The following is a 15,393-nucleotide window of genomic DNA, read 5'->3' on the forward strand; positions in this document are numbered from 1 at the left end:
GCAAGGGCAATGACTGTACCATCGAGCGTATTTTGCAGTATTAAACACGTATTTATACCGATTTCATCAGGCTCCGAAAAGTCTTCAAAAAGAACACAAAGAATGGCCTTCTCAGCTGCCATAGTTGCAACTCTTGCGTCATCAGAACACAGTGTTCAACGCACCACCGTTTCCGTTTAAAAAACGTTTTGCACCGTTTTGTCGGGACTGAACGCAACCCAGGTTTCTTCACTCAAAAGCACATGGAGGCAGGGGCGCCGCTAATGGGGGGAAAGTTAGGACGATTCTAAGGGCCCACGCAATTTTGGGCCCCCCAGAGATCTGTTTTATTAGTAGCAACAGTAGTAGTAGTAATGTAGTATAATAGAAATTATAAATGTATCTACCAAAGAGTTACAAATAAAACTACAAATTCACTCTGATTACATAGAAAAGCAGCAGCAGGAAGAGTGTGAGGTTGTCATGGCAACCAGATACACTGCACACAAATTATTATTTAATTATTTTGCCACCGTTTGCCACACTAAACTTAGCAATAAACATGTTGAACATAATACACAATAAACATGTCTGTCAAAACGATCTCAAAGGAGGCCTTTATTAAGCAAATCAAGGAGTGAATTACTCATCCACTGTTTAATATAATGTAGAACATTTTTAACATTGTATGCTGTATGTGCATCATGTGCATAGGTAGCTAGCAAACAAGGAATACAGCTGTTAAGCTAATAGTCACATTTAGCTGAGTAAGATCATGATTGAGAAATGTTGGATACTGCTGGAAATGCTGCTATGGGGTATCCTATTTATTATTTTAGGATTTTTTTTGTTTGCCCCAGTGAAGCATTTCTATTATAGTGTATGTTTGGTGCGGTAGGGGGCCCAACTTCATATTCGTTCATAGGGCCCAAAATTGCTAGCGGCGCCCCTGCATGGAGGGCTAATAGAATTATTTGTTCTTCATTATTTTACCACATATTCATAATGTGATGTTACACTAGAGTGCCACCTCTAGCTCATTATGTTTATTATAAGCTTTTCTCGCACGCGAACAACCTGTGAATAAGGCCGGTGAATACGCCACCAGCTGCCCACGGATCATACGCTATAAAGCAGAGCGAGAGTGCTGATTGAGGATAAGGTTTTGCTTTTTATAGCCAACTAAATACAACACGGCAGCTGATCCTGGATCAGCTCGAATCTGATGCTTTATATACGCTGTGATAGTGACAGACTGGAGTTATTATGCATGTGCAGTGTGTGTCAGCTTGTGCTGATAAGGATCGCTGGGTATGATTGCTATCAAAAACAATTGGACAAGAGATAATTAGCTTTTCTTTTCACGGTTACCATCGAGTGTGGGACCAGGAGGGAAACCAAGCATGTTCTTTGCAGGACAGTACGCACGCGCACACACGCATACTACATCGAAGACTTTGTCCTGTCCCAGGTGTACAGGAGCTGCGTGTGGTTTGTCCTACTTCCTGTACAGTGTGACTGTACCTCGGATTGTGCGCGAGCATGTGTGTAACGTTGCGACAAACACTGACCCATTTTAATATGCTGTAATATTTGCAAGCCCTGATAAGTTTGATCTTTTTCCAGAGAGCAGGAGCTGTTAATTTTGTAATGCAAACGGGTTTAATTATAATCCAAGAACGCCAGAATTCAGATTTGCACCTTTTAGTTGCCAAGATCAATTAACACCCGTCCCCCAAAGTCAAAGTTTACCACGGGCAAGATCGGACATGAGAACTGCTGCGTAAAGTGAGTTCATGCGCAATGCCGCCACTACATCACCAAAGTGATCTCGTACAAACGTTCGCAGGCAGACTTCTCTTAAGTGCGCTCGTGAGTGTGTTGCGCGTCGGACGCACGTCCCAGTTTTGGCACTGAGGCGAGTGTGTAGGAATCAAGCGCGTCCTCCTCTCTCTCCTCTAACCTCCTCACAGCGAGACGCACGATTCCACAGGATGCTTCACCATATGCTTCTCTTAACCACTGAGATTGGGGTTTGGATGTAGGCGATCCATCGGGCGCAGAGCGAGTTCTGGATTTGGATGCTTCGCTGGCACGGCTTTGCGGGTGATGGTGAAGCGCGTCTTGCGCGCTGCCGCACGTTTCCTCGATCTTTCCTCGGGACGTTTGGCGAAGGGAAATGTGAAGAAGGCTTAAAGAATGGCATGTAAACATGGTTTCTGCCAAGAAGGAGATGGTGACTGCGATGTACCCCACTTCTATTTCCACTCTCCTCTACTTTCTGTGTGTGGCGGCTTGGTGAGTTCCAACTGGATGTGAGCGTTACGCATGGCATCTTTACGCCTCGAGGTTACAAACGACAAACCCGGGCGTTTTTGAACTGTTTGTGCAGTTGATTGATACGAAAAATAGGTGTTTATTTCATGTGTGCGCAATGTTAAAATGCTTCAGTTTGCTCTGTGTTGTTTTTAGCATAAAGAGAATATCTGGACAGATCAGAAAGGATGAGAAATTATACCCGGAAAATTTCACACGCATTCTGGACCGACTTCTGGATGGATACGACAACAGACTCCGACCTGGATTTGGGGGTACGTGCCAAAATCAATGGCATGTAAACATGGTTTCTGCCAAGAAGGAGATGGTGACTGCGATGTACCCCACTTCTATTTCCACTCTCCTCTACTTTCTGTGTGTGGCGGCTTGGTGAGTTCCAACTGGATGTGAGCGTTACGCATGGCATCTTTACGCCTCGAGGTTACAAACGACAAACCCGGGCGTTTTTGAACTGTTTGTGCAGTTGATTGATACGAAAAATAGGTGTTTATTTCATGTGTGCGCAATGTTAAAATGCTTCAGTTTGCTCTGTGTTGTTTTTAGCATAAAGAGAATATCTGGACAGATCAGAAAGGATGAGAAATTATACCCGGAAAATTTCACACGCATTCTGGACCGACTTCTGGATGGATACGACAACAGACTCCGACCTGGATTTGGGGGTACGTGCCAAAAACATCCCAACATTTGGCCAAAAATAAAGCGCACGTTGCTTTTAAAGCTTCTCGCGCAAAGCGAGCTCTCCAAATGTTGTGCTTTTACGAAGGTCGCATGCTGTTTACCAAGTGTTGTTTGTTTGGTGAGGGTTGGTGTCCTCTGAGGGGAGATGGAGGTGTATGCCAACTCCAAATATCCTTTTGCTGCCCACTTTCTTTCTCTGCTGTCCATGTATCTGTTAGATCGGTGCCTTTTGTTTGTTTAAGCGAGTTTGGTTATGTAATCGCGCCGAGAAAGCCGCTTAATGCATATTTTAAGTAGGAAGAGTACAGATGTTGGCTTTGTGTGCGTAAACCGCTCACATTCCCCACGCTCTCCTATCTTTTAACAGCGCGCATCAGCCTTTTAACCTGTTTTGCGAAGCCAAATGGTTTGCTGCTGTATAATTGGTGGTCAGCATCGACTAATTTTATTGTAGCTCTAGTTTTGAGTACATTAGCATGAAAAATTTGACTGTGGTCATAGTGCTTGAAACTTCAGAATTAACCCCTTAGAGTGTGCTTGAAAGATTTAAAAATAGATTTTAAACTTTGCGTGTGTATTTATTAAAATCTAACACTTTATATAGTCATTAAAAAAATTGCCTCAGAGATCATTAGTTAGTGTGCATGAAAAATTGTAAATATGTTCAGCCTATACACATGAGCTAGTGATGTATTAATCATTATATAATCTTGATTAATGACTTATTGATGAAAGTTACTATATAAAGAAAAACATCAAGACTTGCTGCACACGTCACAGTTTCCGCTATCCCTTTTCCTCATTTCATTTTTTTTAGTCAAGAAATAAATAATCAAATCAAAGCTTGTGGATCTCTATGCGTAATGCCAGGATGTGATTGGAGCTCAGGGAATGAAGCTCTGTTTTTTATGTAACTTTAGTGAAGAGGCAGAGAGCACATCTCTCCAAACAGAGCAGCACACCCACCTTCACATGACAAGAGCTCTCGAGCGGAGCTGGATCAGGCTGGAGGGGCTTGATCAGCTCTCATCTAGATGGTGTGGGTTCACAGTTCTAGTAGGATCTAATGAGTTGCCCTTGCCAAAGAATGCAGTGCTTCAGAGATGATAGATATCAGGGCTCGGGCGCGTCTCTTATCACTGGCCTTCTTGTTGTCATCTGATTGTTGCGTCATGAGGACTTGGGTTTGAAGAAATGCACTTTTCAAAATATGCTGTATTATGTAATTGTTCACCCAAAAATGAAAATTCACTCTAATTTTGTTTCGAACCTGTTATTTCTGTGGAACATAAAAATAGCAAATTTGATTAATGGTGCATGTGACAAAAAAGCACCATAAAAGTAGTCCATACGAATTGTCCACTGTAAGTCTTCTGAAATCAGTGGCTCAAGAGAAATATTTTTTTTTTTCTTGTAAATAACAAGCTAAATTTTGAGTTTCTGTTTCTCATACAAGCTGCATTATGGCTTCAGATGGCTTGGAACATAGAGCATGAGTCATTTTATGATACTTAAAAGGGTTTTTTTGGTACTTTCTAGAGCTTGACTAATGACACTACTGAAATAATGGAGTAGGATTTACTTTGAAACCATTTTCTCACAAATGTTTCTCACAATTTTCAGGAATTGCTAGTAATTTTAGCAAATAATTACAAAGAAACAGCAAGTAACACTGACTCAAATGTGAAATTTTGACGTAGAAAGACTGAAATAGTATTTTCTTGTAAAATGTACTCTAATAATTTTTGTTTTATTTACAACTTCGAAAAAAATAAACTGCATGAACTGTTGTTATATTGAAAAAAAAGCTGTGTGAAAATGTTCCTTCTGTTTCACTGAAGAAATAATGCATGCTTTGGAATTACATTTTTGAGAAGAGAAAAATTGCTCAGTGGTTGCTCTTTTATAGCTTGAGAGACTGAGTGAAGTTCTCAGTTATTTTTAATTACAATTTTAAATCTAAATAAATAACAATAGAAAGTCCACTGTAAGTCTTCTGAAATCAGTGGCTCAAGAGAAAGTTTTTTTTTTCTTGTAAATAACAAGCTAAATTTTGAGTTTCTGTTCTCATACAAGCTGCATTATGGCTTCAGATGGCTTGGAACATAGAGCATGAGTCATTTTATGATTCTTAAAAGGTTTTTTTTGGTACTTTCTAGAGCTTGACTAATGACACTACTGAAATAATGGAGTAGGATTTACTTTGAAACCATTTTCTCACAAATGTTTCTCACAATTTTCAGGAATTGCTAGTAATTTTAGCAAATAATTACAAAGAAACAGCAAGTAACACTGACTCAAATGTGAAATTTTGACGTAGAAAGACTGAAATAGTATTTTCTTGTAAAATGTACTCTAATAATTTTTGTTTTATTTACAACTTCGAAAAAAATAAACTGCATGAACTGTTGTTATATTGAAAAAAAAGCTGTGTGAAAATGTTCCTTCTGTTTCACTGAAGAAATAATGCATGCTTTGGAATTACATTTTTGAGAAGAGAAAAATTGCTCAGTGGTTGCTCTTTTATAGCTTGAGAGACTGAGTGAAGTTCTCAGTTATTTTTAATTACAATTTTAAATCTAAATAAATAACAATAGAAACAAATTAGATAATTGTCATGCAGTAAGCGTATAGAGCTATAAAGTGAATGTGAACAGCAGCTTCATATTGAGACCTTTGACTTTTGATTGCACACGGTGATCTTTTGGCAAATCTGTGCAGTTTGAGGCACTGTTGAAATATCTTTTGAATCTCTAAAGGAGATGCATCTGAAAACAGGAGACGTGAGAATCCTCCATTTACTCTCAGTTAAATCTTATTTGTATAGAAGCAAGATTTGAGATATTAAGATCTCTTTTTTGATTGTTGTGTGCAGTGGACTGAGTTTGTGAGATTGTTCCTGTCTTTCATATTTCTGTAGGATTCATGGTTGTCAACTGTGAGAGATGCTCATAGTGTCTGTTTAATGACAGATAATCCATTTTCTTGTGTTTGACTGAAGGCACTTCTCTCTCAAGTGATTTAGTCAAGCATCTATCAGAGAGCCTCTAGAACATTAGGAGTTCAACCCTCACAAGTTCAACCAATGAGACGGTTCAGTGATTAATCATGTGATTTAGAGCTTTGAGTGCCTGAGTCTGTTTTCAGTGACACTTTTGGTCTTTATTTGTTTATTTATTTATTTATTTATTTTCATTTTTCCCTCCACAAGAATTTTGTAAAAGTAGATAAATAAATAATAAATGGCCTCAGTCAGAGAAAAGTAAAATCCAACCTGTGCCCATTTCCTTTCCTAATACACAATCATGGTCAAATTGTGCAGTATTTGACAGCGTATGTTTTTAAGAAAAAAATCTGAATAATCTGCCTTTCCTTTTGGCTGACGTCACATTCAAGATGTAGATGAGTTTTGTCTTCATCAGAACACATTTGGAGAAATTTAGCATTATATTGCTTGCTCACCAATGGATCCTTTGGGGGGTGTTTGCGGAACGATGTATGTTATAATACATCGTGTACACTCACTAAACAAGTGAGAGTACGCGAGCATATCGCAAGACATCTGGTAGGGGGGCACCTGGGGTGGCCAGCCAAATTTCAGGGGGGGCCGGTGCCACCCCTGGCCACCACGTAGACACGCCCCTGGCGATACAACAGTGATATTACATGTGATAATGATTACTCTGATGTTTTTATCAGCTGTTTGGACTCTTATTCTGATGGCACCCATTCACAGCAGAGGATCCATTGGTGAGCAAGTGATGTAATGCTACATTTTTCCAAGTCTGTTCTGAAGAAGCAAACGTATCTACATCTTGGGTGGCCTGAAGGTGAATTTTCATCAAATTTTTCATTTTTGGGTGAACTATTCCTTTGATTTTAACCAACAGCCAAATAGCTGTTTATGTGTTGTTTTAGACTACTTTAATACTGTAGGTAATGCAGCCTTTCTAAAATCTTAATAGTAGTTCTCTAACACTGTGTAATATTGTCATAAAGGTTACACAATATTAGCAAATAATTACAAATGTTCCACTCCACTGTGACTTACGTTTAGCTCTGATTCCATTCTGACATGAAATGCACTTTACACCATCAGATAAATTCCTGATTGTTCAAATCAAGTCCTGGCCAATATAGGTTGTTTTTTATATGGAAGTCGAATGAGTCGAGAACGTGGATTCATGTTGACTTTGACAGCAAAAAATAAAAAATAAAGCAAAAGCAATCCTGTGTTAATCCATTTATTTCATTCGTAATACCTGGTTTGAGTTACATTCATAGATCACATCAGTTCTGTGCATTTATTTCAGATCCATTTCTACTTTCTAGTCATAAGGGGTTTAATGTGATTCTGATTCCTGTGTCTGACCAGGTCCAGTGACGGAAGTGAAGACCGATATTTACGTCACAAGTTTTGGCCCAGTTTCCGACGTAGAGATGGTGAGCGATCTGAGATGTTTATGATTATGTGTGAACACGTTGGATTTGTGTGTGTACATGTATGTGTGCACGAGCAGCTGTTGTATAAGGTGTCATATCCGTCCGCTGAGATACGATTAAAATAAATAATTGCCATTTAGATCAGTGCAAGGTGCAGTTGTCTGCTTAGTCAGAGTGAATCAAGTAGAAATTCAAAAAAAAAAAAAAAAATGTGATTGAGTCAACAATTTCAGCAGGTATGTACCCCTAAGAACAATATGAGGTTCAGCACAACAGCACAACAGCACTAAATGTGACTAAATTTACAGTGTTTAGCTCAGATTGGTACAGGCTGTGGTAAAAATAATCACAAAATGGCATTCTTAATGCATTCAACTTCCGTAATGTCATATATTTCCAGGTGTGAAACTGAATATTCAGCTGGTTTTCTGCAGTATAAACACTAGTTTCTGTAGAAACACTTTTAACTCATAAATTGTTATAAATAATTACAAAGAAACGGCAAGTAAAACATTTAATTAAATGTGAAGTTTTGAAGTAGAAAAATTGAAATGGTATTTTCTTGTAAAACGTACTCCTGCAATCTTTGTTTTATTTACAACTTAGAATTTTTTTATTTTTTTTTTACAGCAGATTTTATTGGCTCTTGTAAAAACACAAAAATATTGTTGGTTACTGTTATTTTTCCCTGCCCACACAACCTTGATTACATTAGAAGAAAAGAAAAAGTTGTTTCAGATGTGTAGAAAGTTTGATCTTTGCTGCAAGATTATGAAAATAAATGTTATTTAGCAGAATAAAATCAACTGATTAATGGTGTAGATCAGTGTTTCCCAACCGGGGTGCCGTCTGTCGAGAGCAGGGGTGCCGTGTAAAAAATCATTTTTTAAATATTTTTAAATTGCTAAAATGTTCAAAAAAGCATCTATTATATAATATCCATTTCTGATGTCGCCAATAATTAGAGATGCACCGAAATTTCGGCTGCCGAATTAGTTCACTGCTCAGGTTTCACTTTTACGTGTTGTGACGCTCTGCGTATTATCCCGCTCTATGCATGTGCGCTCCGCTCAGTCGCTCCACTCGTATACCGTTCATGCTCATCGGAACAGCATAGTCCACTCAAAAATTTGAGCCGACAGGAAACATCGATGTAGTACAGTATTGTTTCTGTTTGCAATAGCCCTACTGTGTTGTAACATGGTGTGGTAAATGGGCAACTCTGGTAACGCTGCCCTCTCATTCATTGATCTGCTAACGGCTATGTTATGCTCATGTGTCCTCTGATAATAATAGCTTTCTAGGACTAAACATTATTTGGATAATTGGTAAAAAAAAAAAAAATTTTTTTAAATATCTTAACCCTAGATTGCCACCATTGATGGACAAAATTTTTTAATAATATTAAAAATATCTGTATGACATTATATTCTGCAGTTCTATGTTGTACCGAATATCTATACTTTTCAAATTATCATATCGAAGTTAGAAATTCAAATATTGTGACAAAATTAATTTTGTAGGGTGCCACAAGTTTGTTAAAATTTCCAAAGGGTGCCGCGACTAAAAAAAGGTTGGGAAACACTGGTGTAGATTACCATAATGGACATTTCTTTAAAAAGTAAATAGAAAAAAAAAAGATTTTTCAATGTTTTTAAGAGTTACAGGGGAATGTTTTACAAGGTAATACAAGGATGTCTTTAAAAAGTAAGCATACTTCATTTTGATTTTATGTTTTAAGAGTAACAGGGGATTTTTATAGAAGGAAATTATTTTTGGAGGAATTTGATTGAAAACGTTAGAGTTCATGAGATGCATACTTTGTTTTTTTTGGTGAATCTGCACAGTTTAAGACATTTTTTCAAGTAAATAGGGTTCATTTATGTTGTTTTTTAAGGAGTTAAGGGTTACAGAGGATTTTTTTACAAGAAATTTCTTTCTTGGAAGAATTTGATGAGAAATCCTTGAGTTAATATCAAGATTAAAAAATAGGGTTTTGATGTTATGTTGTTTTTAAGGGTTACAGGGGAATTTGGCAGGAGCACAGTTTGTCAGCGTGAGGAGAAGTGTTTGTTTAAATGCTTAGACAGATTTTTTTGCAAGATTATGGTGGATTTTTTTTTTTTTTTTGAGATGTTGCTTTTTACAGAACCACTCTAATGAAGCATTCTGTCAGGAGTAAGTCAGATTGATTTGAGTGCAGTTTTGACTGCTCTATGTCTGTGTTTTTTTTCCAGGAGTACACCATGGACGTGTTCTTCCGCCAGACGTGGGTGGATAGGCGGTTGAAGTATGACGGCCCGGTGGAGATCCTCCGGCTAAATAACCTGATGGTGACCAAAGTCTGGACCCCCGACACGTTCTTCAGGAACGGCAAAAGATCTGTGGCTCACAACATGACGGCACCCAACAGACTCTTCCGAATCATGAAGAACGGCACCATCCTGTACACTATGAGGTACAGCACGCATCCGTCCAGTCCTGAGTCCGATTTATGCTGAAAAGACTTTGGCAGGCTATGTTTGCTCGTGGGTGACCGTCGTTTTGCCAAGTAGGATGTGTTCCTGGATCATCTTTTGTTGGTCCTGCAACAGCATTTGTGTTCAGTGGAAAATGGGAGGTTGATATGAATGTTGTTGAAGCCTCAAACGCCGCCCTAAGGCTAACACTACAATACTAGTTGGTTGATATGTCTTACTGGAACATGTCTTACTTGGTGTAAAGTACTTTGAAGGCATTGGTGGAATTAACTTTCCTCAATATTTTAACCATTTTATCTGTGTGTGTGTTTTTTTTGACAGGTTGACAATAATTGCAGAATGTCCAATGAGACTCGTCAATTTCCCCATGGATGGCCACTCCTGCCCTCTGAAGTTCGGCAGCTGTGAGGATTACACTTTATATATGTTGATTTTTTCATCCCACAGAACACTAAAGCATGATTTGAGCCAGTATTTCAGAGTAAAGAAACGTGTTTGGAGTGAGGAGAAGAACATTACTTATGAAGCGTTTCTTGAAGAGCACAGAAATAATCCCTTCTTTAAAAATGGATTTTTCTCTCTCTTCACTGTCAGATGACTAAACAAACTCAAACGAGAAACAGAATTGATTATTTAAGGGTTTCTTTTGTGTGTAGAGACCCTACAAATACAGAATTGCAGTTCATCTATACGCTAGTATGCTCATAAAAGCTGACAAAATTCACTTCTAGCATACAAATTTAAAATTCAAGAGGCTTTTATCAGTAGCAGAAAAAGGAAAAAAAACTGTTAATGACTTGTTTGAATTTCATTGCATTTGTTTTTGTCCAATCAAATGCAAATGTTGCTTCAGCTTATAACACACAAAAAACACACATTGGAAAGGTTGCTGATTCAGAATAGCATACTACCATAATACACTTACCGTTTCTGACATGTCTTTATATTGCAGAAATAGTAAGGGTAGTATGCTATTCTAAACTGAGACTGTGTTTGTCAAAACATGGCTATATTCAGAACAGCACACTGTACATACTATTTCTGCTACATAGTATATACACTACTGAATCCTTGAGATGTTTTATGCATTTGAAGGAAGTCTCTTATGCTCACCAAGGCTGCATTTATTTGACCAAATACAGTAATACTGCAATTATTATTATAATTTAAAATAACTGTTTTGTATTTGAATATATTTTAGAATATAATTTATTGCTGTGATGCAAAGCTGAATTTTCAGCATCATTACTCCATTCTTCAGTGTCACATGATCATTCAGAAATCAATTTAATATGCTGATTTTCTTCTCAAGAAACATGTTTTTTATTATTAGCAATTTTGAAAAGAGTTCAAAAGAGCAGCATTTATTTGAAACATTATAAATATCTTTACTGTCACTTTTGGCCAATTGAATGTGTCTGAATAAATGTATTAGTTTCTTTACCGATCCCAAACTTTTGAACGATAGTGTATACAGTAAGTGGTATATACATTTTATGTGTGGAATAGCTAAATTGTTTATTTGCCATACTGCATGGGATATTGCATCCCACAATGCAATGCGCTCAACTTGACAATTCAAGTAATGTTACAAGTTAAAAATATTTTTTGAAATATTTAACAAATAAACAAATTGTTGTATTTATTTAAATTTAAATAGCAGGCAGTATTCAATGTACAATGCGTAGTACGCAGTACACAGTAAGCAGTAGGCTAGTATTGCATTCATAACATAGGATCTTTGAGAATTTATGGTACAAAAAATAATTTCAACATAACACAATATTGTTGCCCTGGCTGCTAGTTTAAACACTGAATAGTTATTCATCTAGAATTACTTTTTCATAGTCGGCTAAGCAAATGTAAACTCATGACGTTCATTCTTTTCTTTGGGAGAGAAAAAATACATATATAAATATATACACAGTATATAAGCTACAAGTTTAATTTAAGAGCAAATACCTTAGAGGTTTGAAAAACAGCTCTTCTCCACAAGGAGAAATTACTTTTTCCTCCGAGTGTGTAAATACAGAGTTGGTTCATTTTCTAAAAACTGAACAAAGAATCTCTATATCAGCAGGACTGTTCACGACAGTCGGTCAGCAAAAACGAAAACGTGAAAAAAAGTTCAGGAACAGAAAGAGAAATCTGAAAAGAAGGCGTAATCTCAAATGGGAATATGTGGCAGGTGGGTAGGGCTCTTTTATGGAGACTGCAGGAAGATCTGGAGATAAAATCAGTCCAGAGAGCTCCTGCTGGCGCATTGTGACATTGTGATGGAGGACGATCTCGATGTTTTGGTTTTTTAGTGGTGGCTGCGCTAATGTGCTGACGGATATCTCGTTCTCTCTTCTTTGTCTTATACATCTTCCTGTCCTTTCTCTGGGCCGGAGGGGAAGCATCTAGACAGAGAGCTGTTCGTCCCCTGTAGAGCCGAGAAGGTCAGCACAGCTTTCCCTCCTGCCCCGGGACAGCGCAGACCTATAACAGATCTCGTTTTTATTTTACGCTCTTTCCTTTGCACTTTTTACAGTTTTCTGCTCCTCTCTCATGTCATGCCATTCTCTTTCTTCTGTATTCATGTATTAGTGATGTTTGCTTGGGTCACAATCACTCAGGGGGTTAGTGATTTGAACGATACTAAATCTTACTGTGTAGTTCATTCTGCACTGTAAGGCTGCACGATTAATTGAAATAAAAGTGCAGAATGATTATCTAATCACAGAGGCTGCGATTTAATTAAATAAATATTGTGTTGCGTGTTTCAGGGTGAAGCGCGGCACTGTGTTCAATTACACGCCCAGCTTATATTCAGGTGTTTTCAGTGTTGCAGTTCGCAGTAAATGTTGAAACCACTTGAATGCTTATAATGTACATTTATGAACGCAACTATACGCCATCCATCTTCCTAAATTTGTAATAAGAAGCACTTATCCACCTTATTTTTAATGGAAGAGTGGTGCAGCTGTTTGTAACTTTAATGTGCAAGGCTTTCTGTGTCATCCACTTCCAGTTATTTTTAGCCTTACAAAACAGCTTGTTATGCTGCTTGATATTGCAAACTGGTCTTTATCATACTAGTTTAATGTGTTGTCACAATTATAAACACACTGGTTTGTAGCGTAAATAGTTTTGCTGTTTACTGCACTTCCTTACTTCCTTTCTTCTGCGTTCTTACTTTCCACCGCAATAAAAACTAATTGGTTTAATATTTGAAAATGAAGAGATTAAGGCAGCCATAAATATTGGCATTGTTATCTTACAGTTGTAATAAAAATATTTGTATTATTATTATTATTATTATTATTATTATTATTATTATTGTTGTTGTTGTTGTTGTTGTTTAGTACTCAATTTATTATTTTACAATCAAATATTACAATAGTAATAGGCCCTATTTATTTTGTTTAATGTTTTAATTTAGTAATAAAATATAATAATAAACTGAATAATAATGATATTTTACTGTACAGTAAATTATTATTATTTATTGTCATATTGAAATACAGTTACAACATATTTGAATAAATTGCGCAATACTGCAAACAAGCACAACAAACCTTAAAAATTTTAAATTACAATCACATTTTTTATTAGGAAAAAAACCCCCACAAAACTCCTGATTGCATAAATTCCGTTTGAAATGACTGGATTTTGCCTGCAAAATCTTTCTGGGCATTTTAGAAACCACCAGTATTATTTTATTAACATTGATAAAATACTATTATATTTTTTAAGCTTAATTTTATATTTTATATGAAATTTTGATGGGGGTTTTTTTCTTAATTTTTATTAGCTTTTTTTATACAGTTTTTATTCATATGGATTTATTGGGTTATGTTTAATTATTTTGGTACTTTAAGTTAAAATAAACATGAAAGAGAATTGTTGCCTTGGCAACTATAGCTGAAATAAACTTGTTTTGTTTTGTTTTGCTTTGCTTTGCTTTGCTTTGTTTTGTTTTCTTTTCTTTTCTTTTGTCTTCTTTTGTTTCAGTTAATGTTTATTTTATTCCAAGTAATGAAAATGGCTTTATTTTAGTTAACCCTGGAAACCACTTAGCAATGGCCTGGCAGCTAGAAACCAAACATAAGCATCGTGACAGAAAATTTTGTGCTGACAAGTTTGAGTCATCAGAAAATAGTTTGTAATTATACTTATGTTTTACTGATCCATCTCTCTCTCCCGCATGGGTTCATTCAATTCCCCTAGAAAGATTCTGTCATGCGCAGCTTGACTTTGGATCAAAACTAGCTTAGTCTCTCTGTCCCCTCTCTCTTCTCTCTTGCGCGCTCTCTTTCTATTTTCATGGGGTTGTTGTTGGGTGTCTTGGAAGCCCTTCCTCTGCTCTATTTCCCAGTGTGTGGGGGTTCAGAAACAGAAATGGAGAAAGAGACAGCGAGGAGGAGAGAAAAAAAGAGAATTAAGGAAGATAGAGAAGATGATGATGATGACGATCTCAAAGGAGGACAGGAGCGCAGGGAACGTGCCGACGGACTCCTGGATGTGCAGTCAGTCTCTACTCCGAGAGCGTGAGCCGTTTGATGTATGGATTTCTCCTCCATAAATTAAATCGGTCTGATTCCAAGCAGGAGAACATCTCAGCAGATCTGATTTCTGTGTCAGGATGATTGTTCTGCTTGGCTCGGATTTGAGATTGGCACGCACAGTGGAGGAAGTGGGCAGCAGTGAGGAAAGATCAGTGTCTTAGCGGCGACTGTTCGACCCTGAGCTCGCGGACTAATACGCACAGTTCCATGCGTAGGCATACCCAGAGGAAGATTTATTGCTCGAAGATTGCTCTTTCATCGCTCAGGCGACATAATGAAGTTCTCAGATATGTTTAATTGAAGTATTAACTCCTTTATTTCCTTTGGTGAAATAAAAATAGAAAAATCGAGACAGTTGTTGACATGGAAGAAGTATAATTAGATCATAAATGTTGGACTTCGCTCTTCTGATTGCCAAATTGCATCAGTTCTTGGAAAGAAAAATCACAAATGGGACCTTTTTTATATTTTATTTATTTCTTCCTCAATATTTTGTCTTGTTTTTAGTACAAATATCTAAACATTCTTCAAGACATTAAGTCTTGTTTTCTGAAAAAAATGCATCAAAATGAAGAAGGTTTATGCTTAAAACAAGACAAAAATCTGTCAATAAGGTAATTTCTTACCCCAATGGCAGATAATTGTTCTTGTTTTAAGCATAAACTATCTTAATTGTAAATGCATTGTAATTTAAGAATGCTTAGATATTTGTTCCGAAAAAGAAGACAAAATACTGAGTTAGACTAAAAATGTTTGCAGTGTAAAGATGAAATGAAATTCTAATCTCACATGTAGCTATAGAACAATCTCACCGATGTCTCAAACTGTGCTCAGATTTCCTAAAGCTACCAAAATCTGCAATCATAAATCTCAATGCAAACAAATATTTTCCTCTGATCTCTAGTTCCCAGCAATATGCCAGC

The 15,393-nt window shown here is 37.0% G+C and overlaps 1 protein-coding gene across 2 annotated transcripts in view; it reads left to right on the plus strand.

Moving 5' to 3' along the window:
• The first annotated feature begins 1,856 nt into the window (after positions 1 to 1,856).
• The window catches only part of LOC107716030 (gamma-aminobutyric acid receptor subunit alpha-4-like), a 34,902-nt gene continuing 21,365 nt past the window's right edge, over positions 1,857 to 15,393 (plus strand). The window contains exons 1-5 of one of the 2 annotated variants that reach the window (XM_016522343.1): positions 1,857 to 2,277; positions 2,452 to 2,570; positions 7,373 to 7,440; positions 9,678 to 9,898; positions 10,242 to 10,324. In XM_016522343.1, the coding sequence (XP_016377829.1) occupies positions 2,192 to 2,277; positions 2,452 to 2,570; positions 7,373 to 7,440; positions 9,678 to 9,898; positions 10,242 to 10,324 (577 nt within the window). In that variant the 5' untranslated portion in view covers positions 1,857 to 2,191. Of the gene's footprint in view, positions 2,278 to 2,451; positions 2,571 to 2,596; positions 2,686 to 2,859; positions 2,979 to 7,372; positions 7,441 to 9,677; positions 9,899 to 10,241; positions 10,325 to 15,393 lie in introns of those variants that run through there. The other variant, XM_016522342.1, reaches the window with a different exon arrangement.

Source organism: Sinocyclocheilus rhinocerous, unplaced genomic scaffold (genome assembly GCF_001515625.1).
Source record: "Sinocyclocheilus rhinocerous isolate Xijiao unplaced genomic scaffold, SAMN03320098_v1.1 scaffold720, whole genome shotgun sequence".
In the NCBI taxonomy this organism is placed as follows: domain Eukaryota; kingdom Metazoa; phylum Chordata; class Actinopteri; order Cypriniformes; family Cyprinidae; genus Sinocyclocheilus; species Sinocyclocheilus rhinocerous.